Below are 26470 nucleotides of genomic sequence, written 5' to 3' on the forward strand. Positions count from 1 at the left end.
TACTGCTACTTTGTTTTGTTTTCAACAAATCTGAAAAGTACTCTAAATATAGCTCCTGCACTTGAGAGCTGGTACCAGAAAACACATGAAAGTGCATGCACAGAATTTCAGCAAATAAGGCTTTAGTATACTAAGTCTTTAGTAACAGCAGTTTAAAAGCTGCCAGTATTAAAAAAATTATTCTCTCTTGTGAGAGAAAATGGATAACTGTTACGGAAGACATTTAGTAAGATTTCCATACTTTTCTATTTGAGCAGTGACAAGATGTTCAAACCTAGAAAACTGCATAAACTAGAATAGACATTCTTAATTTTTTTATTTTAGTTTCCCACAAGTTACTAGTGTGTGTCTTGAGGGGCAGGGGGGGAACACCAAAAAAGCATTACAAGTCTCAGTAAGAATGTTCATCCCACTAAAGCAAACATGTAAAGCCAATGATGAAGCAACACATTCAGCTGCTCTAAGAGTTCAGTTACTAGATAAGAAATTTACTGCACTTGAATGCAACATAGCACTTGAGTAGCTACAGGCTTGTTTCTAATGGATTATTCTAAACAAATGGTGAAAAGGCACTTTCATTTATGCACATAATTATCCAAAATTCACAGAAAATATACCTGTGAGAATTGATTGGTCTACCCTTAGAGTTGTAGATTTGATAGAAGTAATTCTTATATCAGCAGGAACCTTGTCTCCAACTACAAAGAAATGAACAAGACAAAGTTAGAATTTTGTTATTTGAGATATTTCTAACCAAGCGTACTATTACCTCTATCAGCCAGGAAAACGATTTTCCAGAAACTGTTCAGATGACTAAGATTACTAACAGCTTGTTACTGCTTTTGTGGTTTGCAATACTCCAATTTTCTGAGTATCCAATATATTTCGGCAATTTAGATTTGCCTTCAAGATCTCTACCCCTACCTAACCTGAAAGAAAGAAGTTGTAAATCACTGGATTGTTTTTCTAATCACATGACTACCACTTGACAGCAAAGGGAAAACATTCTCAAGAGAAAGATATCAATTTCAGAATACGTATTTATAAACAACCAAAACCCTTTAGCTAAGGTGAATCAAGTTTCCTTTTCCAAACAACTGTCCTGGAAAGTCTTCTGGTTATTTTCTCTATGACCAAAGTCAGTCGTCTTCTCTCCAATGATCAGAATGTCATCCACATTTATTTATTTAGAAACTAAAAGAAGTTGTATTTTCCTTTTCTTTGGCACCAATTGTGAGAATAACATGCTTCTGCAAATCTTTAATACACTTTGAATACTGCCAGATGTTTCAGAGCTGGAAGTCAACTTCAGATCATACACTAGCTTTATTTTTCAGTAATGCTACTTTATTAAATATACCACAATCCATATCCCAGTTACAATTTTCACAGAACTCTCTATGTTTATCTTGTCACATATATGCCTACTTCGCAGAAGACAACACTGGAGAAAAAACAAAAGAACAACCCACAAACAAACAAAAAACCCTCCACTAGCAAGTGTTTGAGACACCAAGGCAGCCAACAATACAAGTTAACAGCACACTCCTAAAGACGGCAGAGAGTAATGAAGTCAGCTGCCAGAGCTGTGTGGCCAGTTTAGCTCCAGCATCTCTATCATCCCAGAATTAATTCTTCCACCTTCCTACTTTCTCTTATCTAGCTTTTCCTAGTTTTTAAGAAAAGAACTAAAGCTCCACCATTTTGTGACTACTGCAAATAAATGGCTGCATGCAAATTAACTTGCTAAAGCATATTAACGAGAGTCACGTTTCTGACTCTCATGGGGGGGTTCTACATTCTGCATGTCAATATTGCTAATGAATGCATATCAAACTTATTCCTAACGTAATTTAACACTGCAAGCATTCAAGTGTCAACTTCCTTTTTATTATAAAACAATGCAAAGAAACAAAGAAGAGAGAAGAACTAGCTAAAGAGAGCTGATCTTCTCAGTAGATGGACTCTGTGTCCCTGCAGTAAAATTAAAACAAGCTGCAATTCCTGCAGGAACTGCTTATGCAACTGACAGCAATAATGCACATCAACAAATAATACCATGAAAAACTCCACAGTGGTGTTACAGCCTTAGAACATACAACCACTCAACACAGGAAAACTATGGAACAAAATGCTGAAGAGGAGAATTAAGTGCTACTTCAGACATTTAGTAAAGTTGCACCACATGACTTTTTGTAAGGTCAAAGAAACCCCAACCATTAAAACAAGCAAAAGATTGCGTAGTTTTGCTTGTAGACTTAGAAGTGTGTTTTTGTAAGCATATGTATATGAAGAGATCTAATAAATAGCCACAAATTCCCTTTTTGTTTCATTATAGCATGTGAAAACTAACTTAAGCCACAATGCCCTTGAGCAGCAAGAGAAAATAGCATTAGACCAACAGTGACCTAGGCCAAAAATGGCAAAACTATTCAATATGCTCTCCTGATGTCATGAGGAGGTTTATATGCAGACATATAATAGCAGCTGGTTTTCAGATATCACTGAACAACAGGCTAATACCTCAGTGCAATGTGGTATAACGCCTGTCAATCTGCATAAACATTTCCAAAGTACTTAAAGCAGCTGGAAAACTACAGCCAACTCAAATACACTACCACATTTGACAACACTCTTGATTCAGACTTAATCACTCCGTAACACAAAAAAGAAGCTGTTAAAAAAAAAAAATCTTAAACATTCAAGTAACTGGACAGAACATATGGCAGTTTACAAGTCATTTTCCAACCTACTTCTGCACAGCTGGAAGTTATTCAAACTCAAATACAAAATTCACAAGATCTAAAGTACTAGGAGAGACTCCTGCTCTAGTAGACTATTGATATTCGAGCATCAGCATTTCCATGAAAACTACTACTATCATTATCAATTGCCTGAATCACCAGAACTGAAGTGTTAAATTTATTATTATACCGCAGCTTTCTAAGTTTATCTCAACAATTTAAGGTAAGACACATTATTCACTCACCATCTCTGTTGCAGAAGGCTCTAGTAAAATATTCAAGGCATGTCCAATAGGCAGGAAAGCTGTACATCAGGGTCAATTACAGAACTATTTTAAGCAGCTCTTTGCAAAATAACAGCTATGACACTAAGTCATTTATAGGCTTGAATATACTTTCATGAGCATAACTGAAACTGAATATAGATAGGAAATCATCCTGTGATAGGAACCCACAAGAAATTTTTAGTGAGCAGTCTAGTGCAGCACTCATCTGCAAGAAGGCTTTTTCCCATATACTTTAACAAAGGAAAGAAACTGGGGTTTTCTGTGGCTTTTTAAATTCAATTACTTGTACTGGTTCTGTGGACTGAAATGTATTACCCAAGCCTTGAAATACATGAAATTAGAAGGTGAATATGTATTCGCATTGCTCGGTACAGAGCTGCTACAGTCTAAATGGATATAATTCCATAGTTTTATGTCTAAAAAAACAAGTCAGTTGCAGAAGTGTTTTCATCCATTATTTTAACCAAAGTTTTTAATCCTAAATAGTAACTTGATTTCTACCACAGCTCTGAAGAAATCAAGTAAGCTGCTTTCAGAACTGCCCAGATACATGTTCTTAAGGCACAGTTTAGCCAAATACTTAACTACTGATTAAAACAGCCCTTCTAACTATAAAATTGACTGCTTCTTGGAAGAGTGAGAGCAGGATTTGGTTCAACTCATTACAGCTTTATTCACAGAATCCTTTTATTCATGCACAGAATACTATTTCAGAATTTTAATACCGAACTTCAGCACACAAATAAAGGAATCTATTTAAAAACAACCTGGCCCCTGTAAGGGGGTAAAAAAAAAATTCATTTTATTTAACTGTGCGTGAGTCTATACTGAAGCAGACAATTTACACTTTCTACTCCTTGATAGAAACTGGAGCGGCATTTAGTTGCGATATGAATTTAAAGTTTATGTCAATCATTTTAAAGAAGCCAATATGCCTTCACTGAAAATGCAGACAATTTAATATCTGAAAATACTGGGTTCTTCAGCTACCTATACATAGCTAGCAATGTTATCTTGCCAGGATTCCCACCAATTATACCTAAAACTCTAGCCTTTCTTCTCAAGTTCAAAGCTCCCCACATTTTATCTTACTCCTCCCAGTGTTGTGGCAATGTTATAGGTCAATTTCCACTCTATGTACAGTCATTTATATCCATGTTTGATTTTAAGCGCAGTACAACCCTACTTATCAGAGCACATCCAGTAATACAGGTGTGCATTTGCAGAAATGATTGCATTTCCCCATGAACAAAAGTTTTTAAAGGACAATCCAGCATACAGACCGCCCTACTCAATTTGCAAAGTTACCTTGGAAGAGAAGATGATTCAAGTCTCCAAATTGACTTCAAATATAGAGTATATTAAGCAATGTTAGTCCCAATTTAATACTTGGCAGTGCCCAAGTCCTGGACTGAAATGATCAACTCATTATCTAGATATTTGAGCACCAATATCCCTTTTACTTTACCAGTTTCCAAGATACCAAACATTTATCTTCAGAACTCTATCAGAATACAGCTTGAGACACTCACTGAGAGACCTCTACAGCCAAAACGCACTATTAGCTTGTTGTACGCTAGATCAGCCTGTGATTTAAGCAGCCCAGGAAGATGGGCAGAAGTGATGGGGCACATGTTCTATGAGCAATGAAGCTGGAGGGAAAATAAACTATTAAAGCTGTGTGGATTTCAGTCCCTGTTATATTTTCAGCTACATCTGGGCATCAACAAAGAACTTTATAGACTACAAGAGAGTTGTACTTTCAAGTCTTGAACGATATTCTAGATCTTCTAATAAAATGTTGGTGATGGCAGGCTCAGGAAGCAGTATTAACTTTACCCCCAAAAAGCCACTATGGTATACAAGAGACCTCAAAACAAAACTACTACTTTAATGCACTTTGAACACCGTTATCAGCTCTGTTAACTGCCTCTGATCCCTCCCACAACTGAAGACTTGCTAAGAGCAGGTTTACAGACAGGTACATTATAAAAAGTGAGAAGTTTTGCTTCCTTTTTTTGTTAATATAAGTGTTACAAGAACTTGTAACACCCATCTTCTTAGCAAAGAAAGTGATATGTTTGCAAAAAGCCCATCTAAGTGATTACAGTAAATGAAAGTAATTTTTCCTGTAGAAGTCAGAATGGTTCTTCATATACAACATGTATGTAACACTTTCTTATTTATGTTTATTATTAACCAAAGCTAGTGTCGACTTATATCTGCTATCAACTGGTTGGGGTTGGAACTGGACTTTTGCAATAAAGATTATCAGTACAGCTCTAAACTATTCTGCCACTGTTGTCTGATTTTGTAACTTTTTTTTTAGGCAAGTTCTGAAGAACTGGGATACTATTTCAACATATGGTTGAACAATTTGGGAACACAAACAACAGTTCCTGAAAGCGAGTAAAAACATCCCCAAAACAACTTCCATAAAATACCAAATGGACAGGACAAAAAAACAAAACAAAAAAAAGTATAAAATTGCATCATTTCCCCCCTTTTAAGTGTCTTACTAGATTAAGGTTCACTGTTGAAACATGCCATGTATTTTGATTTTTAAGGCACTATGGTCTTTTTCCTGCTTTATTAAGAAGCTCTAATTTAGTCAGGCTAAGGTAGAAATACTATCAAAGTCAACAGATGTAACTTACCACACTGCTATTAAAACATCTCTGATTCAAAATACACCATGCACGAGCTTTTACCATCAAAAGGAAAAAGGAATAAGTATTAATTCTTTTGCCAAAAAACAAAGTGTTAGCAACTATTTGCTTTAACGTTTTCAACATTACTTATTATTATGGGTACAGCTATTTAAACCACTTTTCCTAATGAGACCTTTAGCCTCTTTTAAAGAGTCAGTTATTTCGAAGTCCCCTCTCTTGCCCAAAATTAAGTTTCTTATCCTCTAAATTAGAGGACACACCATTGTGTGAGTATTTACTAATAAACTGAGGCAACTGAAACTTCCTACATGAAGTATGGGTATCACCGTAAGGTTTAAGAATTGAAATAAGTAGGCTTAAATAACATATGGGATGCTATATACTTTGATCAACCAGATACTGAGTATTGTTTCTGCTAGGTGACATTAATAGTGAAAACTTACACCTGAGCAGAATGGACTGATTCTGTTTAGAAGTACAGCTGTTACAGCACAACTGTTTTTTATATTGAACTTCCTTAACACGAACTCGGCTTAGATTCTCTTCCCCCTTGCGTGCACACAATCTAGTCTTCCTATTGTGTCTGATTTCCTTAGACCATCAGAAACTTAATTTTTCTTCCGTAATAACAGGTTTTAAATATTTAACACTTCCTGTACAGGGTATAACAAAATGCTACCAAAAATCAGAAGCTCTACAAACCAGGAAGATTGAGTCCATCTACACTTTCATACAAGGCCAAAGGTGTCAAACTGTCAAAATTAGAAAAGTGACTATGAAATATATTTTAAGTCTGAGTTTCCACTCCAAACCAGTAAGAGAGATTTATTTTCCAACAAGACAGATAATAGCACTGCTCCATTCAGTTTTAACCATACTAGTAAAACAGCATTTGCTTTTACTGCCAAGATGACAGAACAATACATTTGAATATATTAATTCTTTGCATTTAGGACGCATGCTACAGATTAGACAACGTTCATGAAATAGCCTTCTCTATCATATGCCGTTCTGCATTATGGACAGACAGAAGATATCCATGGAGCTTACTGTGCAGTGTATGCAGAAGCATGATTATCCTAACCTAAGAACTGTTAGAGGTAGAAGTTCAAAAATTTTTCAGACAAAACACTTATACATATTGCATTCTTATCAATGAAAACCAAAAATACAGAAAAAGCTTAGCTTTCTGGGAGCAAAATATTTTAAGGTCAGAACTGAGGCTTATACTGAGAAAAATTTAGATACTGTATTAAACAGCACATAAGACTTAAATTATTCCTATTTTATTTCTTCTTGTTCTGTAAAAGCCATACTTCTAAGTGTCATTCTCTCTGAAGAGGGCACCAGAACATCAAATAAGATGTGCCAATGGACAGGTACCCTGTCTACAAGTTCGCACTTAATTCTAACCTGAATTTGTCTAGCTTTAGCTTTTAATCAGTGGATCTATTTATATCACTGTCTTCTAGATTGAAAACTTTCGTGATCAGCCTATAAAAATACCTAATAGCAGAAAGAACAAACTGGTAAGCTAAGCTTCAACTTTTGCCAGATCAGGTAGAGAACGACGACATCTTCACACCAAAGCTGAAGTCCTATTTCCAAGTTAGGCTGCATTTGGGTAACACAAGAACAAACAGTAAGAATTCTGGAAGTGCAGCATAACTCCAAGTGCAGGTTTTCTTCAGCCTGAAAAAATGCTTTGCCAGGGTGATACAGTATTAACAGAACATTATCTTGATGTTCAAGCATTTTGTTCAGTACTATTTGTGCTTGTAATAAAACCCTGCTGCAGTATTGGTTCTAATCGGAGTATAGAACATCAGATATGTTCTGTATTCAAACAATTAAAACAGAATTAGTTTCACTATTTTTACCTAACAGTTTGGCAACTCTGGAGGAAAATGCTACAAGAATTGGGAAAAAATTGGAGATGTGTTTCATAAGCTTTCAAATGTGTGTTTAAAGCGACACAAGTTTAGGCTGTGCCCTGACTTGAACCTCACATAACTCCAGACTTCAGTGGTGTATGGAATGGAGTTTGGACTGCGTCCGGTTATCTCAAAACTGCCTCTGATGTGTTAAGAGTTTGACAGTCAAAATGCTCACTGAAGCCCACAGATTTATGCACTACTAGTATATGTATTTATTAACCACTGATCTTACTTCTCTATTTTTTCTGGTTCAAAATCAGTACTTTACGGAAAAAGCAAAATATCTGCTTAACCTTTAAAAACGAAACCCGACAACTTGCACTAGGTAAGCAAAAAATAGTTGCAGTCAACTTTTTGCCATACCAAGAGATGCTCTCAGCAGTATGCTTTTAGGACAGTAGGTCAACATTCTGGACTTCAGTCTTACTCCATCCTTTTCATTATTTTTTCTCCAATCTCAGTACTTTTCCAAAAAAGTAAACCTTCATCTCTAGCACTGAGTATGAAAATCAATTCTAGTTGTTAGAAAAGTAATATAGGCACAAAGACCCAGCTGTTTTGCAGTAAGATCTGCAACATCAATGTTTGCGGCTTATACTATCAGGGAGAACCTATAGCTCTTCATAACCACAATGGAGTTTGACATAATTCACCTGAAGAATCTTCCTTCCCTATCTTCTTCACCCCAAAATTTATCCTCCCTTAATTATAAGGCATCCATGCTTTAAGAAGAGTCTTAAAGTGCTCTGCAGTTAGAATTAAAAGCCTCAGAAAGTAGTTCTTGCATACTTTATGCCAGGTATAAACCTAAAACTAAGTCTTCTGGAATACACACTAATCTAATAAGCAACAGCTTCGGGGAACTGTGTGTGTATTTTTATGCTGTTGATTATAATGGATGACAAGAACCATCATTCAGCACTTCAGGGAGAAGAGGTACTACCGCAACTCCAGTTTGGTCACTTACACATTGCAACAAATGAACATTCGTTTATTAAATTACAGAAACTCAGATATGCTGTATCTAAAATAGAACATTTTAGACAGGAAAATACAATGGAAGTGAACAAAGCTCATTTCTGTTCCCAAATGTACTTCTTTAAAAATAAATTATTTGCAACCAGTTTATCCTGATCTGTCAGACTCAACTTCATACAAAACTTCTTAGAACTAAGGCCATGCTGTTTTAAGCTTCTCTTTAAAATGTTACTTTAACCAAGGCAAACAAAAACTCAACTAAAACAAAGGACATCTTTAATCTAGAAAGACAGCCACTATTTACAAATTTAGACTGCATCCTCCAATAAACTTAAGCTTTTATAGCAGCGTGATAATCCATTTTAAGAGAGGCAAACTGAAAAGCCATTTGGGGACAGCATCTGGATTTTTTCAGTTCATCAATTCTAAGAAACAAACAGTGCAGCTTAGTAACCCTTATACACTGCAGTTCTGAGAATTATGCCCACCAGTGGTCTGCAAGCAAATTTGAAGCTTACATCCCAAACCTGTAACCCCAACTTCATCCCAAAGAGTTCCTGTTCATTGTACAGTATCTTTTCCACCATCTCTGCTTAAGCAGACATGGAAGAAAGTTTTCCTAACATATACAGTTAAGAAATTCATGTCTGCACAGTCTCTGAGCAAACATGGACTACAGTGTCTGCTAGTACACCTGCAAAATTTTAGTGTAGCATTTATGTTGGATTTGTTAGCTACTAGGCATAAGGACCAGTAATTGCTCATCAAGTGTTCTGCAGTATCTATATGCACACTGACCCCCAAGAGACACGGAAGACAGTAGGTTATCTACCACTTGAGGGATAATCTAATTCAGGTTACTCCATATTTACGGCAAGGTGACAATGCAGACCTGCAGTTTCTTCCTATTACTTCAAGTCAAATAAACCAGCATCCGATTCCTCTGTTGACAGATCAATTGAAGAAAATATCTTTCAGGAGCTTTACTTTAGAAGGCCACGAGGCAGACTGAATAGTCTATATAATGAACGCAGTCAAACTCTACAAATAGCCTAAGGAGCCAGAATAAAAAGTAGTAACATAAACCATTATTGCACCATCTTTGGGTTACGCTAAGCCAACCAGGTTATCTTTAATGGTTTCAAAACTACTGAAAATACCAAATGATTTTGGAAATGGTTCAATACTACTTATTCTCAGGGAACTCTTGCAATGTAAAGAGGCAAATACATTCCCCCACCTCCCCCAAACTGCAATACCAATCTACCAATTCCTACAACAAAGAGTTACCTCCATGTCAGACCCGCATGTAGCTACTTCAAATTAACAAAGCTGTTATAGCATTAAATACAACTATTTTGTAATGGAAGACCTGTAGAAAGTTGTTCAAAATTAGGTATCAGCATAGGGGAGAAACCTATCACCTGGTTATTTATGCCACTCAGTTGAAGGATATTTGCCTGGACACACAAATGTCATTGGCACTTTGCCTAGAATTCCATACCCAGATATGTATCCTAGTATGAAGTGCTCTGTCACTTCCCTACATGGTCATCTTTTTGCAAACACCATGTCAAAGGCCATCGCAGTACTCTTACACTTGAGGCACAGGCATGCACACAGTCTCTCTCACCTCCAGGTCTTGACACTAACGCTGGTACATAGTGTGTTGCTCTTCTCTACTTGCTCGGTAGCTTTTCTGAGTTTGATTACAATTAAAATTTCATTATTGTCTTTCTACAAGTTAGAATTTATTGTTTCAGTATCAGAGTTCATATTACACTGAAGCACTTATTTCTGTATTAAACATCCACATGGCTTCACCTGAAGCTGCAGTTGATTATATTTGCCAATATAAGAAAAATATGATGAATGCTTAAGACTAGCTTGGGACTGTTTGACCCACCAGTTTAAATGAGTATTTTAACCAGCATGAGCTTCTACAGCCAGTCAACACACCAGACCACCTATCTTAAAGGACAGTCATAAAAGTTGGATCATTTTTGTTTCTCTACATGGGCATCCTAGTTTTCAAGTTTGTCTTTAAAAAAAAAAAAATCAGTTCTACACATGTTGGGAGTATCAGACACTGTTCTACAAGCAGATTTTAAAACAATGCAACAGTAACCCTATGAAAAATAGTATACTATGTTTGTTAAAAGACAGCCTAGTGTTCTAAGTATGCTAGTCAGTGGTTTATTTCCAATTCATTTCTCTCCTTCAGACATAGGCCTTTTAAAGAGATGGCATGAGTAATTGGTTTTATTGATACTGACAATATACAGCAAGGTAAGTAAAAGCCCACACATCCCCCAGGTGTTTCACATACAAATTTAGCTTTGTCTTCTCCTGTAAGATGAAAGAAAATGCAATCTCCACCTCTTCCGAAATAGCAAAGAATCAAGCAGAAAATTTTCTGTGCTCTAGACACCTGGCAGAGCAGCAAAATCCAGCATTCTTCCTTAGTGAGATACCCCAAACCAGTACAAAATAGTCATCGACTTGCAATTCTACCAATACTGCTTTAAAGTACCAAAAAACACAGCCCCAATATATTCCCATGATATAAACTGCTTCCAAAACTACCATTCTATTGCTGACATTTAAAAACAGGATAAAGATTTGGACTAGACATCTACTGCAGAATTGTAATTGATACAGTTCTGTTTGCCTCAAAAGGATGCAGAAAACCTCAGCTGCTTAAACAAAATCTCATTGCAGAACTCAGCTTTGACTGCACAGTGAAGTAATAGTGAGTCAAAACAGCAGAGTAAGTGACAAGGTATCATAATTCACTCTATTTCTGCTATCAGCACTTTGTATTTGTACTTGTTCTTCACCAACAGATGCTAAGAGGAAAGGCTTCAGCCTTCATGAGATTCACACTCTGAATTACTCTAGCCAGGGCTGCTGTAGCTGAATCATCCTATGCACAAAAAACGGAGGCTCAAGACAGGGCTCAGCAAACGTTGAAGTTTCTCAAGGAATGAAAGCTGGGCAGACAGCCAACCCCAACTTCATTTTGAGTGCATACCCTCTCTGCCTGCTAATTAAAATTGGATAGTCAAGTTTAAGGGTATATATTTATCTCCTCTTGAGACAGCTACCACCTCTAAAAGCAAAGTGACACTAGTGGAAAGGAAGTTTGATGTACACCCTAAATTGTTCCCTAAGGAACAATCACTCAGTTAAACAGTTGATAATGACCTACAAAATATGAGTATGCAATCACTCCGACACTTAACAAGAACCACCTAGTTTTATCTGGGAAAGAATAGGGAACATTAAAGTCACTGACAAGTCCAGTTTAGAGAAAAAGTTATTGGTATGGCATTATCACCAAAATGAAGACGTTTTAGCTATAAGTATACAATACTTCTATTTTTGCACTCCTTCCAAATAAAGATACACCTTTTAGGGCAAACCTAAGTTATTAGAAAGCTTGATGCAAAAGTCCAATCTTTTAAGACTGGTACTTCAAAATTCTTACACCGGAGAAATAGGAAGCTCTACTTTGTATGGTTATCTATTTGTGGTCTCCTATACAGCAATAGGCAAAAGAAGCAATAAAAGAATTATGAAAGATGAGAAAATGATGTCACATGCCAGTCATACTAGCTGAGAGGACAGATGAAGACATTTGTAAAGAGAAGTTGAAAGGCACTGCTACTACAAGTGTAAGAGTTGGCAAAAAACCTTCAGGTGAAATTATCTGTCTTCAGATAAAGAGCGTGACAAAAAAAAACCCAAAACTCTGCATTCCAGAACCTAAGGAAACTGAACACGCTTAAAAGCAAGGAAAAGAGTATTTTGTGATAGAAAACGGACAAGTTAAGACACTCTGAAACGAGACTTCAGAAAATTAAAATTTTAGAGTCGTGACAAGTGTTAAAACCTGTACTCCAATTAAGATGCTTTGCTTTTAGACCTACCAATTAAACTAAGCGGCAATTTGAAAAACAACCCCCTCAGTGCAAATGCACATTTAAGGTAATTACAGATGAACAGAAGCAAGATCGGTCATAAGTGAAGCATATATACTTAGGCGTCTTTGAAAACTCCCCCCAGGGCCCCAAATCATTAAGACAAGGCCCCCACAACAATTTTACAATAATATGCTAATACATGTATATACTACGTAAATGAGTCTTACCTGCCACTTCTACAATATCGCCTGGGACAATATCTCTTGCTTTAATCCTCTGTACACTTTTTCGGTCTTGTCGATATACTTTGCCCATTTCTGGTTCATATTCTTTAAGAGCTTCAATAGCATTTTCAGCATTTCTTTCCTAAAAGACAGCAAAAATGTGTGATTTTAAAAGCCCTCAAGGAAAAATACATGTCAGACCTGATTTTTCAAATGCATTATCATATGAATACTACTGACTCAGCTCAGCTACATTTATTAATACAGAAAATTATGTGACCCGTCCCCTTATGAGGTTGCTGACTGGAAGTCATTACAACATAATTCAGATATTAGTGGGCATTTAGAACCTAGAAGTTGTTTAGTCAAACCCTGTAGCATTTCCCATCAAGAATATCCACTGTGTCCTGTTACAGAGAGGCCACACAAAGTGTTCTATGTAACACATGGATGCTTTTGACATAAAAAAAGCACCAAGCAGAATTAAGACTCATGGATACAGTCTTGTCTCAGCTGTACCTTATCAGCTGGAGCAGCCTAGACTCAAACTGGAGTGGACTAGCACTACTAAATTTCACTTACTGATAGAAATCAAAGGTCAAGTTAAGACAAAGCTCAAACAGCATATTATCAACTTTGTTTCAACAAATCAGGTCTCACTAAAGTGAAATTAAAGCATACAGACTTCCCCAGAGTCTCTTAACAGTTTACAAACTTAGATGAATCCCCACACGACCTTTTTATTTCCACTAACAATAGCTTTCCTATCTCAAGTGCAGTTCTCTCAGCTAACCACTACCAGAGATTGATATCAACATCGTGATGCTACCTAGATAAAGGACAACCTAAGAAACCAACAGCTTATCAGTACTCCTTTTCTAGCTCTTTGAAAAGTAACTTATTTTCCAGCCTATTGACAAGTACAAACATCATATAGTCCTGATGACTATAGATAATGGTAAGGGTGCACAGTTTTTAGAATGCCTCTGCTTCAAATATGTACCAGCCTTTCCAGATAATAAAAACTTCCTGCTGCATGTGTCAAAGCAGAAACCTAATCTTCAGAAATTCAAAGGTTGAGGTACTATGTACTTCCACATAACAGTGCAGCTGAAAACTAGCATTACCAAAACTACCTTGAAGGACTAATGTTTTACATGGCACAGCTCAGCGCCAGGCAGTGCAGAGATACCAGCGCAGACCTATAAAGCTGTAATTAATACTAGCCTCATATTCCACCATGTAAATTAATTCTGCTCCTCAGCACAATAATGCTGATATTGCTTTCCTGTGGATTTACTAAGAGATAACATTAGGCAAAACCTTAAAGGTACAAAAAAAAAGTCCCACAAATGGAAGGCTAGTTAAACAGAACTCCTTCAAAAAGGAGAAATAAGAAGGAATTAAACAAGATTCAGCTAGGACAGCCAGCTCAGTGTGTTAGGCTCTATCTTTTTGTTCCCAGTTTGCTTGAAGTTATGGTAGTTACGACTATCTTGTCAACCACTGAAGTACTAGCAGATGGCACTTTGGGAAAAGGGCACATGAAAGGAAAGGTTGAGGAGGGCAGAGCTAAGGCAATGACTCAGTTGCTCACATCTAGTACCTGTAGAAACAGATACATTTATGGGTGGAGACTATGTACTGTGACTTATTTTCCACGCCCATTAAAACAAGGGAATGACTCATTTAATCTGTACAGCAATTCTGTTTCACAATTGAGTTCACTGCACGTAGAGAGAGATATATAGGTATTCTTTGCACACTATCATGTCTGAAAAAATTTGGTTATTTCCTACAACAGGGTATACCACTACACAAGAAAACCCCAAAACTATATGGATAGCTTTACATTCCACACTTACTATTACTACATGCAGAATTCTAACTCAGTTTCAAGTTGAAGATTAATTCTTGCACAACTGCTTTATGACGATCTGAATAGAAAATGACACTTAAGGGGGCAATGCGTGATCAAATGTGAGCGATCAAATCCTTTGATCAACATTACCTCTTCCCTCCATACCAGCTCTAGCAGTTGCACAGCAAGCTGGATACTGCTAAAAATTGAATTTTTCGAGGGTTAGTCTTCAACCAGCTTACTTGTGCTAGCACAAAGCAGAGCACAAGAATGTGCAGCAATGCCACTCAATGCCACTTCTGGTGGCTTCCAGTGTGTAGGCTCCTCTCTAACATATTTTAACCTGTTAATAGGGCTCCTCCTCTTAATTTTTGTTGTTATTTTGGACAGTTTTGGGTTTTTTTTTTTTTAAAGCATGAAACCTAACTTGCTAAAATAGCAAGTAACTATGTCACACTAACACCACCCCTTAAAAAAAAAACACCAAAAAACCTAACCTTACAAAGAACTTAAGTTACCCTAAAAATCCCAGAATATTTTTTATCTGCAGAAAAACAATCCTAATAAACACGGTCTGTCTGAAGTGATCAAATTAGTAAACTAAAGTTATATGAACAATGTTGTTTTGGCATCTCAAGAAGTGTTAGAATATGTTACTGCCAATATGATTTATGAAAAACCATCTAATTAATCTCAGCTGATAACGTAGGAAAAATTTCATGGTATTTAGATGTTGTTTTCAGAAGGAACTTCTGCCTTTGACAGACATGCAGTCTTTGGATGCACACTTAATAGGTACTATAGTAACTGAATAGAAAGAATTAATACTGTATTAAATGTATTAATAAATGTACTAAAACATAGCATTTGTCTCAAGAGGGAACAGACAAGAAACTAGATTACAAGTGTTCCATCCTTTGTTCCTTAGTTGGGACAAAACCCCTTTTTTTTTACAAGCCAATACAACTGATTGTTTCTTAACTTTGCAAGATTTGATTTATTTCCTGAATTCAGGCCTTCATCCTCGACTGCCCAGTTCATGTGTTCACCAGTGTGTGGCCAAACACACTGATGGGCACTTTGCCTTTTTGGCAATACTTCTGAAGCTTTCATTTTACCTTTAAGTCATCACTTTCTGTCCAGAGGTTTTATGGTATGTTGACTCTTGGGAATCTAAAGTTAGCAACACATATTAACTTGCATTGTATGAAGCACCTGACAGTACACTGTACAATCTTTCCTCTTAAACCAAAAAGCACCAAAACATTTGTGATTTGATGTTGTAAAAATATCCGCGTACCTGCCACACTCCCACAATTGCATTGGCTACTAATATAAGTAAGATTACAAAAGGCTCTACAAACGCTGTAATTGTTTCTTCACCTTCTTCAAACCAGGCCAGGACCTGTAAGAGAAACACAGTGACTTAAACTACTGATTTACACAGACACTTTGCAAACTTAAGACCCAGTCAATTTCAGCTTGAAGTTCAACTGCTTAGACAGGCGCAATTTTTGAAACCCCTCAATCTTCCAAGGTGCAGTTTTGAGTTCATGAATGAGTTGGCAATATGCAATGGAAAAAGAGAAAAAAATCTTTACTGAAGCAGTACAAAGTTCATTTCCAAGGCTGCTCTTCTTTTAAAGGAGCAAGCTATTTATTTGGGAAACATTGCTACTTTTGCTTCACAAATGAAAGCAGAAGTTGTGACAACAGCTACGGCAGTGAAAAGTCTCAAAAAAATTTTTCATTACTGTCTAAACAGGATGCAGACCGATTAAGTTGACTTAGAACACTAGAACTTTGCCAGAACCTGAATTTTAACCAAGTTAATTGTTCTTTACCAATAACTTAGACACACAAATGAAAACAGCTTACAAATTTTTGGTAAGTAGATATGAAAATAAGCATCTACTTATTTAAATACAAGTAGTGTCTTACTGAAGCATTTCAGTGAACTGTATAGTTACATCTGAAGTTGAATTCTGAGCTAAGTAGCTGATAAAACTCAAATTAAAACTGGATTTTTAAAAGTAAAGCAATTTGAGGACTTGCACAAAAGACTCCACATAGATTTTATTTTAATTCATTTGCTTTAGAACTACACTCTAGTTTTAGGCTTCTGCCATTCACTTGACTTGAATGAGTAACGCTGGGGCCTCTGCAGAGTTCTGTAGTTACTGAAGAAAAGTCAAGCTAACATGACCAGAGAGGAAGAGCTTTTTCGTCAACATGTTGAGCAACAGGAAGCCTGGAAAGTGACAGTAAATAGGAACAACGTGTTGAGATAATTAGGGCTGGTAGTCAGGCAACAGCACTCTGAATCACACTGCAGCGAGCAAACCGTTACTAAAGCAAGCGCCATAATTCCACCAACATGCTGCTCAGAGCTATTGCTCAATTGTTAAACACTCCAGGATGTTAAAAGGAAGGAGCAGCAGCATGAAAGTCTCAAGCAGAAAACAGACTGTCAAGCAAATTCAATGCAACAACAAATTTTATTACAAAAGGATAAACTTGTAAGATCCAGGTTATGATTAATAAGACTGAAACATTCCAGCTGGCAACACAACATTTTGTGGGTCTGTGTAATCCCTCTGGAGAAGAAATTTAGTTAGGAGCTCTTACAATCTCTACATCTCAGTATTTCTTCCCTCCTCCCACACCACTAATCTCCAATCCCCAGTAAAAACTTCTGCCATATGACCAGTCATACAGTCGACATTGTACTCTTCACTCCACACATTACCCCTTGCATCATGGACAGCTTTTACTCTGCACCAGCACTGCTGCCTCCAGTGGAGCTACAGAAATGGCTAATGGTACATTTCCAGGTTTCTTAGCCTATACAAGGTCACACACTGCCATCAGAAAAGCTGCTTAGTATTTGTTTCTTCCCTCCCTTTCTTTACAGGAATTCTGTAGAGCCCATTTTGCTTCCAAGAAAACAAGTATATTCAATCATTTCGTGATGTTCTGAACAAAGCAGGCACCTGCAAGGTTAACTGGAATAAAACACTTGCTTTACACAATGCTAAACAATAATCTTTTCAGATTGAAGACCACGTGTTATAAAATAACATTGAGAAAGCCTGCAACTTTAAGAGGTAAGGAAAGTAGCTACAAGGACAGCAAGATCCAAGTATGTCAAGGAGAACGAAAATTAAGTTTTCAAGGGATCTTTTCTTTTAATAAGCCATTTCAAAAAAAGCAGATGAACTCAGATTAGAGATCCTGACAGTACAGATCTGGTGTTTTAGATCTTCACTGTTGTTTTTTTTGGCAAAATTATCAATCTGTGACCAGATTAAAATGAAATATCTAGCTAATCCTGGAAGCCAGCAACACACATTTCTCCCCAAAGTTTCTGCACAATTACTAATAGCGGAACAATCTAAGCTTAGTTCTAGAATGTTTTAGTAAATATAGACATATAAATAACAGAATACATTGTGAGTTCTTGGTTTTGTTATAGCAGACTACAGCTATATTAACACTCCATTTAGGACACTTGTGATACACAACACATTGCTGTAACAGATCAGGTTTATTATTTGATAGTAGCCTGAAGTAAAAACAAAACCACAGTAAAAACCGAAGAGAAAGTAGAACAAGGAATACAAGTATTAACTAGGCGTTTTTAGTAACAACAGATCATATGCTGAAGCCTGGTAGAGACTAGCCAATTCTTGCCCAAGGCACTGAGTCCTTGTCAGAAAGTTTCCACTAGCATACTTTTAAGACCCTGGAGAGGTTTACAATGAGAGATCTTTTATTTGACTACTACTTAGAAGGGCCTCACCATACTTCAGCCCTAATCACTTTAGGACTCACATGTAGAACAGCTTAATTTCCAGGTCATTGATCCCCAATGTACTGTTCAGGCAGTATGGTCAATAAGTAGAGTTACCATGTATTTAAGAAGCTTAAAAGAGTAGGGGAAAAAAAAGAGTAAGATAATTGCTCACGAGAAAGGCAAGTCTGAAAATACAAGGGAAATTAATAGCAAGACATAAAAGTCCCATATCAACAGCTGATGTAAGCAGCTTAAAGGACAACTTTCATTCAGCATATTTGCTTTAGGGCTGCTAGAGCTATGGCTTGCAGAAGCCTATTTTAATCAAAGCCAAATGGGGGGGACCTGCAGGACACTAAGCCAAAAAATACACGACAAGCAAACAGCACTTAGTTTTCATGGTTATTTGTAAAAAGGGGCAGATGTACAACACAGAAGTCAGCCAGCAATTAAGTGACTACTGATGAAAACAGCTGGAAGAACAGAAGTGTCCTTACAGCTTTTTGCATTTCTACAAGTTCAGTATCTCTGTATTCTAAGATAAGTTATGGAGGCAAGTTGTCTCAGCTGACTATTTATCATTAAGAAACAAAACCAGAATTAGAGTAAAGAATGGACATTTCAAGATAGAATTCTGTTGCCCAGCAGGCTGTACCTGCTTACCATTAACAGAGGAAAAGCAAACAGTTTGTTGTCAGCAACCTAACAAGGTTTTTTGTTTGTTTTTCATTTTGACAATGGAAACTCAGAAGCAAGCTGGGAGAATAAGACCTCATTCTAGCAAAACTCAGCCCTGGACTAATTAAAGCAGGTCATGTAAAACTATGGGCTGCTTTTAAGAGAGCTTTCTTCTCACGGCATACTGTGAATTAAGATTTAGTGTATTTTGGACAGAATACTAACTACTGCTCAGAGAATCCTCTTTTAGTGATTTTTCTTTTCAATACAAATTATCTTAAAATTAAGCAGATGCAAACTATTTTAGTGGTCCTGATACTTGTTCCGTGTCAGTTATACCAAACACCAGGAAATACTAAAGAAAAACCTCCCAATTTTAGTTCCATTATTCAGTGGAGGTTTTTTTTTCACTTGCTACTGGGGTGGGGGGGGGCAGGGGCGCACGGGAGGGGAAAAAAGGGATCTTGACCACTAATATAAGTACAAAATTAAGAATTTTACTTGGTTAGCAGATTTTAAGGACCCATCAGATATGCTACTCCATATTTCTGAAAATAAAACACATTCCTGTGATTAGTGTAGTAGTAAGGAAAAAAAATAAAGATACATAGCACCGACAGTTTAATTTCCACAAAGTAAAATGGAATCACAATTGCTTCTCACAGTTTATTCACCCCTAACCATCAGTTGGTATCTCGGGTGCTATTGAGTCATCTGAGTTTAGCTAAAAGCATGCCAGTGTAATGTACTACAGCAATCCTTATCTTGTGCCACATACTCACTGCTACTGACCTTAACAGGTAGCTTTTGGGGTGATTTCAGGGCAAAGCCTGCAACATTTTTACTGGCACATCTTACTCCAAGAGTAGCTTTGCTCACCTTTTAACACAGATTAGGCTGTACTCATGCTAATTTACAGGCTATAATAATCTCTGGACTAAATAACAATACATTGTTTTACTCTAAACATGGATATCCACTAGTATAAAACATTCCCAGAACATTCACTTCTAAGTCAGCTTAGGAATCAAAGAAATAATTGAGGAGAAAAAAAAAAAAGAAAAGAGAAGAAAGAGGAATGCTCTTAGGATGCTGTATTTAACTATCTTTTTAATACTTAAGTTTTTGGTAGAGTTTACAGTCTATGCTGGATCTTGTAGAAGAAAATTCACTGTAAGTGTGATGCAAAGATAAGACTGCATGGTTAAACATACATCACTGTTTAACATATATACTTTACTAAAGAATTATTCTGCATCAGATACACAGGTAACATCTTGCAACTTGTCAATCATTTACACGGCAAAGAAAGCTGTTCTTTTATGTAAATACTGTAGATTTGAGTACATGCTCCAGAAGTAGCAAGAATTAAAAGCCATAGTTCACGGAAAATTGAACATCCTCTTACTTGCAAGCTATGAAGGCCCAGGAACTGCTGAGATACAGAAATAAACTCTACAGGTTTATTTCTGCATAGGCTTCATAGATTCGACACAACACCAAGACAAGGTCCAAGCCTATGTGTAGATCCATTTACTCACCATCAGAAATTATTTATATTGTTTCTCTTCAAAAGCCATACTTAAGGCCAATAAAAATACTGAAGAAACAATAGTGTAAGAATTTAAGCTGTTACTAACTAGGCACATCTGTAACAGCAGTTCCGACTTGGAACATAGGACATAGTATCTACCAGCCAACAAACAGCCAGCATATGACCCCTACCATCAGCCAGGGTGACACAGATTCAGCTGTTAGTCTGATTTATTTTACTGACACATACCTGACAGGGGGTGTGGGAGTAGAGGACACAAAAGGCACTTTGAACACAGAAGTTTATAGTATAGGTAAGAGGGGATGTTTCTGCACAAAAAACTAATGCAGATCTCAATGTTAAAAATGGCTATTTCTGCGCAGTCAGTCATAATAGTAAGAATCTAATATGATTTATGATCACAACACAATTACCAAAAAAGCTTCCACGACACAAAACAATCTGTATACCTCGAGATCCTCTCTCTCATACCTGAATCTTCAACATGTTTTTAAATTGACTATGTACAGCTGGTAAAGAACACTGCTACATTTGCTGCCCTAACAGCACCTATGCCTTTCCTGAAAGCACACCTAAATCTGCTGCCACTAGCACAAAGTACATATTCCATTTGATCGTCACAAAAACCAAATTCCAATTAGAGTAAGTTTTCGGTGACATACAAAAAAAAACCCCACAAACCACCATTCTTAAAAAAAAGATTAAGTCAGTGCTATATATTCACACCCAATTCCAACACTCAGCCCCCCCACTAGTAACTCAAAGACCTGGGGGCTTTTGGCATCATTTGTTCTTAAGTCCTTGGGTAAGCCACCTTTTCCTATCCCTTGTCATTCAAAGGAAACTACTTATTTAAACATCTTGATGAAAATTCCCTTTTGAACATACACCAGGCCTAGAAGTCTTCAGCTGAAAGTTATTTCAAACAGGAGCCGTTATCCAACCTTACTTCTGTTGCTACGCTATACAATGTCCTACTGTCTACTCAAGTGCTACAGTTTACGGTCTATCAAACAATAAATCATCGTAAAAAGCAGTCATTGAAGTGAAAATCAGCACTTCACTCAGTTCCACAGTATGATTCTGTAGGATCTGACACTGCCCCCAAGAAAGCCAGAAGTCTTGACTCATTGAAGAGCAGCTCTCAACAGTATTACTCAACATACAAAACCAACGCAAATTTAACTGACTCCATTTTAAGTCTAATTATCCATTTCAAGATCTCTAAGGTACTGGGAGTTTTGCACGCCTTGCAACAGTACGAATGGAAAAACTGCATTTCTAAGGCTTGTAAAAGATAGCGTAATAAACACACTGAAGTTAAGCTCTAGCATTAAGTTGTTCTATCGGAAGAATGACTTAGCATAATTTGTAATCTCAGCATTATGTATAATTCCAGTTTTTAATGTAGTATTTTGAAGTGTTTTCATGGAACAATTACTGTCCACAAGCTTAACACAGCTATGTACTCTATTCAAACATTTTCAGGAACACCAGAATTTAGGTGGTGTTAGTTACATCCAATTTTTGCAGCAATACAGTCTTTATATCAACATACTCAACAGTTCTTTACAGCTACTACAAAAGTCTCTAATATGCTTTCATCAAGAAAAAGCATTAAAACCTAAGAAAAACAGACAACAGATGATCACCTTCTGAACAGGGAAAAAGCCAGAAACAAACACAAAGGGGAAGTGCTTTTAAAGTACCAAAATAACGGATCTAGTTTTTTCTTTTACATTTCACCAAAAAGAGAAAATCTTTATTACTAACACCAATTTATAGTGGGTATCCGTAACTTTTAAATAGGAGACAGAAAAGGCAGAGCAGTAGCCCAAGGTCATATACCATGCCAGTTGCACAGAAGCAGAGAACCCAGATCTATCCCACACTCTGTTAGACTACAGTCTCCTCTTAATTAGATAGGAGAATTAAGCATACTGAAAAAAGCAACTGAATCCAGTTACTAATCAAGTTTTCAAAGAAGGCTTGGCAGTGTACGTTACATGACCTCTGTCAGTCTGGTATCATACTTACTCAGATTCAGCAATGAAAGCTTCAAGTTTGGCAAATTTGATTTTTCACTTACTTGGTTATAATAAAAACAAATAGTGTACCTCGGCATGAAAGGCTAACAAACTTCTGTACTGTCATTTATCTCATGAGATGAGAGAAACAATCCTGACTTTTCAGGAACAAAAATACATCCCCTTCTCACCCTCTGGAAAGGGAAAATGGGAAAGAAAAGGAAAAAAGGTTCTGAATGACCTGTTTATTCACTTTTTTTATAGCCAGCCTGATTCCCTCCCGAAGAAACAGAAGACTGAGTAAGGCACGTTTGTCTCCATGGTCAAGATCCATGCCACCGATCATTGCTCAACTGGTAACGGTATATGCATACCAAAACCCAAAGCACTTTGAAAGGTGTCAGTGTGGGGATAGCTTAAGGATCAGCAACACAGTACATACTGCAGCAACCACAACAGGGCAACCCTTCCTCCATCAAGCAGAACAGCTTCAGAGTACATTCTCCTCTGCCCATCCTAATTAGCTTGCCCTTAGCTGAAGAGTCACCACAATTTCCACTCCCCCCCAAGAGCTGCAGCATTTATTTTTTTTAAAGTAGTTAATTACAACTCCAGGGCAAAGTCTACTATAAACTTTTACTCCTACCTTAACAATTTAATATTCTGCACACTTTTGCTTCTGTTGTCCAGCTCCCCAAGACATACAGCCTTCATCTTCCTTCTATACTTAGCCTTTGCTCAGTTTTCCAGTTTTTCAGCAAACACATGCCCCTTTACACATTATGTAAAAAGATTGCCTAAACATGCTTTTTTTAAAAAAAAAATTAAGTTAAAAGTGTTCTTGTTCTTTTAATCCTATATGCAAAGCAAGATGTCCATTTAATGACTAGACTATCCAAAGGTCAGTTACCAAATTTGGTCAACAATGGTGCCATCACAGCCGTCATCATTCTTGTCACTGTCAAAAGCAACAACTGTCACCTTGCTATTATCAGGAAGGGAAGGCAACTGGAATATTCGCCATGTAAATTCTATTTACAGTCTGCATTGCATCCAAAAATGTCTTCCAATGATTATACATTGAGCTTGATAACGATTAACTCAAAGGCAAGAAGAATGTCCAGTTAAACACTTACTTACTCAAGGTTAGTTTTCGAAGCCAACAAAAGCATTGGGAAATCCCACCTCAAATAAGCAAAGTCGCTTGAATGAGAAGCACTTTTTAAAATACCTATCTAGTGTGGTTACGTACTTATGACTCATGCAATGAAAGATTCCCTGAAATTTTGTTTTCTAGCATACAGAAACCTCTTCACAAGGCAACTAACTTAAGAGATAGCAATTTACTTCACATCTTATACTTCTACCTTTTGAGACAGAGAGTAATGTCAGTATGTACAGTTCCTATACATTGGAATCATCATTCTGCGATACAGAAGCCTATGAGATTAAAAAAATGTTCATACTTACAAAAGATATGCAAGCTGCCAGCAACAAAATTCTAACTAGTAAGTCTTCAAATTGTTCAATCACAAGCTCGAGTAAGGTTTTTCCTGCAATATGTAACAAAGCCATTTAGTTATGCACATTAAAAAAAAAGATGAATTATCAACAAGAATTAGCCGATTTCATGAACATGCTTACCTTCCTCAGCCGGTAACTCTGTCAGTGGAAGATTTTTCCAGGAAGCATGTCAAAGAAAAGAAATCATCGAAGAAACACATTAGAGCATTATAAGGCATCCACCAGATCTTGTTCCTGAATTGCCCACTCAACTGGGTTGGATTTGACAGACATACTGAAAGCCCCAGTAAGGTGGCTCTTTTCATTAGAGCATCTGAATAGACCCGATAGTTTTGCATTTTAAGACACATACAGGAATGTGCTAAGGGTTATAATTCAGCCAAGTCATCACTCCAGACAGCTGTGGGACTTCTGCTGTTGCTGCACACAAAGGGTCAAAGGCTCAAAATGCTTTTCCAACGCTTTCTGACAAAGGTTTTCCTCCACATTCACTTAAAAAAACAAACCACCAAACGGTTCAAAACGTTTCAAATTCTCTTCTCCATTTTAAGGATGTTTTCTTATTTCTCCTGTCCCTTTTATTTCCCCGCAACTAGATTTAGTAATTCAAGAGACAAAAAGCAGTGTTACAGCTAAAAAAAAAAACCCATCGTATAATCTTCTCATAACTTTTCATTTTTACACAACGGCATGGGAGTTCAAAAGGGACTAGGAAGGCCAAGCAATAAGGATTAAAAAAAAGAAACACCTTATCGGCTGAATTCTGTGCCCCGACTCGAGAGAAGACTGTAAAATAAGGGACAGAAAGGCACTGAAAAGCAGGGAAAAATGAAGGTCAAGACGGACAAAAAAAACCACCACCAAACCCCACAGCGCTTCATTTCAGAATGGAAGAAGATTTCCCACCGTTAAGGTGAAAGGAAACGGAGGTGACATCCCCTTTCCCAAAGCAGCCCCGTGAGCTTGGGGTATGAAAGAAACCCACGAGGTGGAGTTCAAGTCAGCCATCTTCTCTCCCTCGCTCCTATTCCGGGTCCTGTAAGAGATGCCGGCTTTGCAAATACACACACGATAGGCCTTGAAACAGGGCCCCGAAAAGGATGAGCGAAAAAGAGAAAGGGGTGGAAGAGGGAGCAGAGGGGGGAAAGACGACGAGTGCCCGCGACAGCATCCCCGCGGCAGAGGGTGGCGGGCGGCGTGGGGCCGGTTCAACCTACCGTTGGAGCCCCATTTCTCCTTCAGCTTCTTGACTTGCTCCAAGCTGAGCCCGGTGCTTTCGTTGACGCCGAAATAAGCCAAAACTTCCTCCACAGTCTTTGTGTGCGCGTTCTCCATGGCTGGGGCAGGGAGCAGCAAATGGTGCCTCGCCTCTTCCTCCTCCTCAGCAGCGGCAAGCCCCCTCCTCAGCCTCTCGCTCTCTCCCCCACCGCCCCCGTGCTATCACCATAGACCCCCTCCCACAACAGAGAGGAGCCCCCGAGCCCACCTCAGCGCCTCACTCTTCCCGAAGGAGGCAGGAGGGGGAAGAAAAAAAAATTAAAAATTAAAAAAAAAAAAAAAAGGATGAAAAAGAAAAAAAGACGGCAAAGCCGCCGGAAAAAAAGCCCCCGCCCCCCTCCCACCCCACACGCCTTCCGAGGGAGCCGAGCTGCCTCTCCGGCGGGGATGAGCGGGGCTTCAGGCACCCCCCGGCCCCGGGCGGGCGGCTGAGGAGAGGGTGGAGAGAGGCGCGGGCCCCCGGAGCCGCTGTCGCCTCAGGGGCGCGGGAGGGCGTGCGGGGGGCTCGGCGGGTGCCTGCGCGGGGATGGGCCACGTCCAGGTGGCCGAGCGGCCCCTCCGTTCGCCTCACCAGGCTCCGAGCCGCCCCCGCGGAGGGCGATAACGGCACGCCTCACCCCGCTCGCCTCCAGGGGTGGGAGGGGGGAGAAAAAGGCGCAGTTGCCCCGCTGCCCGCCTCGCCTCCGCCGGGAAAGGTCGGAATCGCGCCCCCCCCCCAGCAGCCCGATCCTCCCCTCGCCGGCCCAGGCCACTGCCGCTGTCGCCGTCACGGCTTGGGCTCGCTCGCCCGCCCGCCCGCCCCCCGCGCCCGGCCTCGCCGCTGTGCTCCCGCTCGCTCCGGTCGCGCACCGGCGGCGGCTGCTCTAATGTAACTTATGGGAGCTGGGCCGCCCGGGCCCCTCTCGCCGCCGCGGCATGTGGACGCCGCTCATTGGCGGGGCGCGCGGCGCGGGGCGGGGGGAAGGCGCGGCCCCGCCCGCGGC

The 26470-nt window shown here is 38.5% G+C and overlaps 1 protein-coding gene across 3 annotated transcripts in view; it reads right to left on the minus strand.

Moving 5' to 3' along the window:
• Nucleotides 1-25632, minus strand: part of ATP2A2 (ATPase sarcoplasmic/endoplasmic reticulum Ca2+ transporting 2) — a 49242-nt gene extending 23610 nt beyond the window's left edge. For 2 of the 3 annotated variants that reach the window (XR_012996562.1, XM_076353143.1), the window contains exons 1-6: nucleotides 25427-25632; nucleotides 24330-24347; nucleotides 24156-24238; nucleotides 15930-16034; nucleotides 12772-12910; nucleotides 618-698 (exon numbers count right to left, since the gene is read on the minus strand). Coding sequence is in view for 2 of the 3 variants with exons in the window: in XM_076353143.1 (XP_076209258.1) it covers nucleotides 618-698; nucleotides 12772-12910; nucleotides 15930-16034; nucleotides 24156-24238; nucleotides 24330-24347; nucleotides 25427-25544 (544 nt within the window). In the remaining variant the exon portion in view is untranslated. The remainder of the gene's footprint in view (nucleotides 1-617; nucleotides 699-12771; nucleotides 12911-15929; nucleotides 16035-24155; nucleotides 24239-24329; nucleotides 24348-25426) is intronic. The other variant, XM_076353144.1, reaches the window with a different exon arrangement.
• Between the last annotated feature and the right edge of the window lie 838 nt (nucleotides 25633-26470).

Source organism: Aptenodytes patagonicus, chromosome 15 (genome assembly GCF_965638725.1).
Source record: "Aptenodytes patagonicus chromosome 15, bAptPat1.pri.cur, whole genome shotgun sequence".
NCBI classification, from domain to species: Eukaryota; Metazoa; Chordata; class Aves; order Sphenisciformes; family Spheniscidae; genus Aptenodytes; species Aptenodytes patagonicus.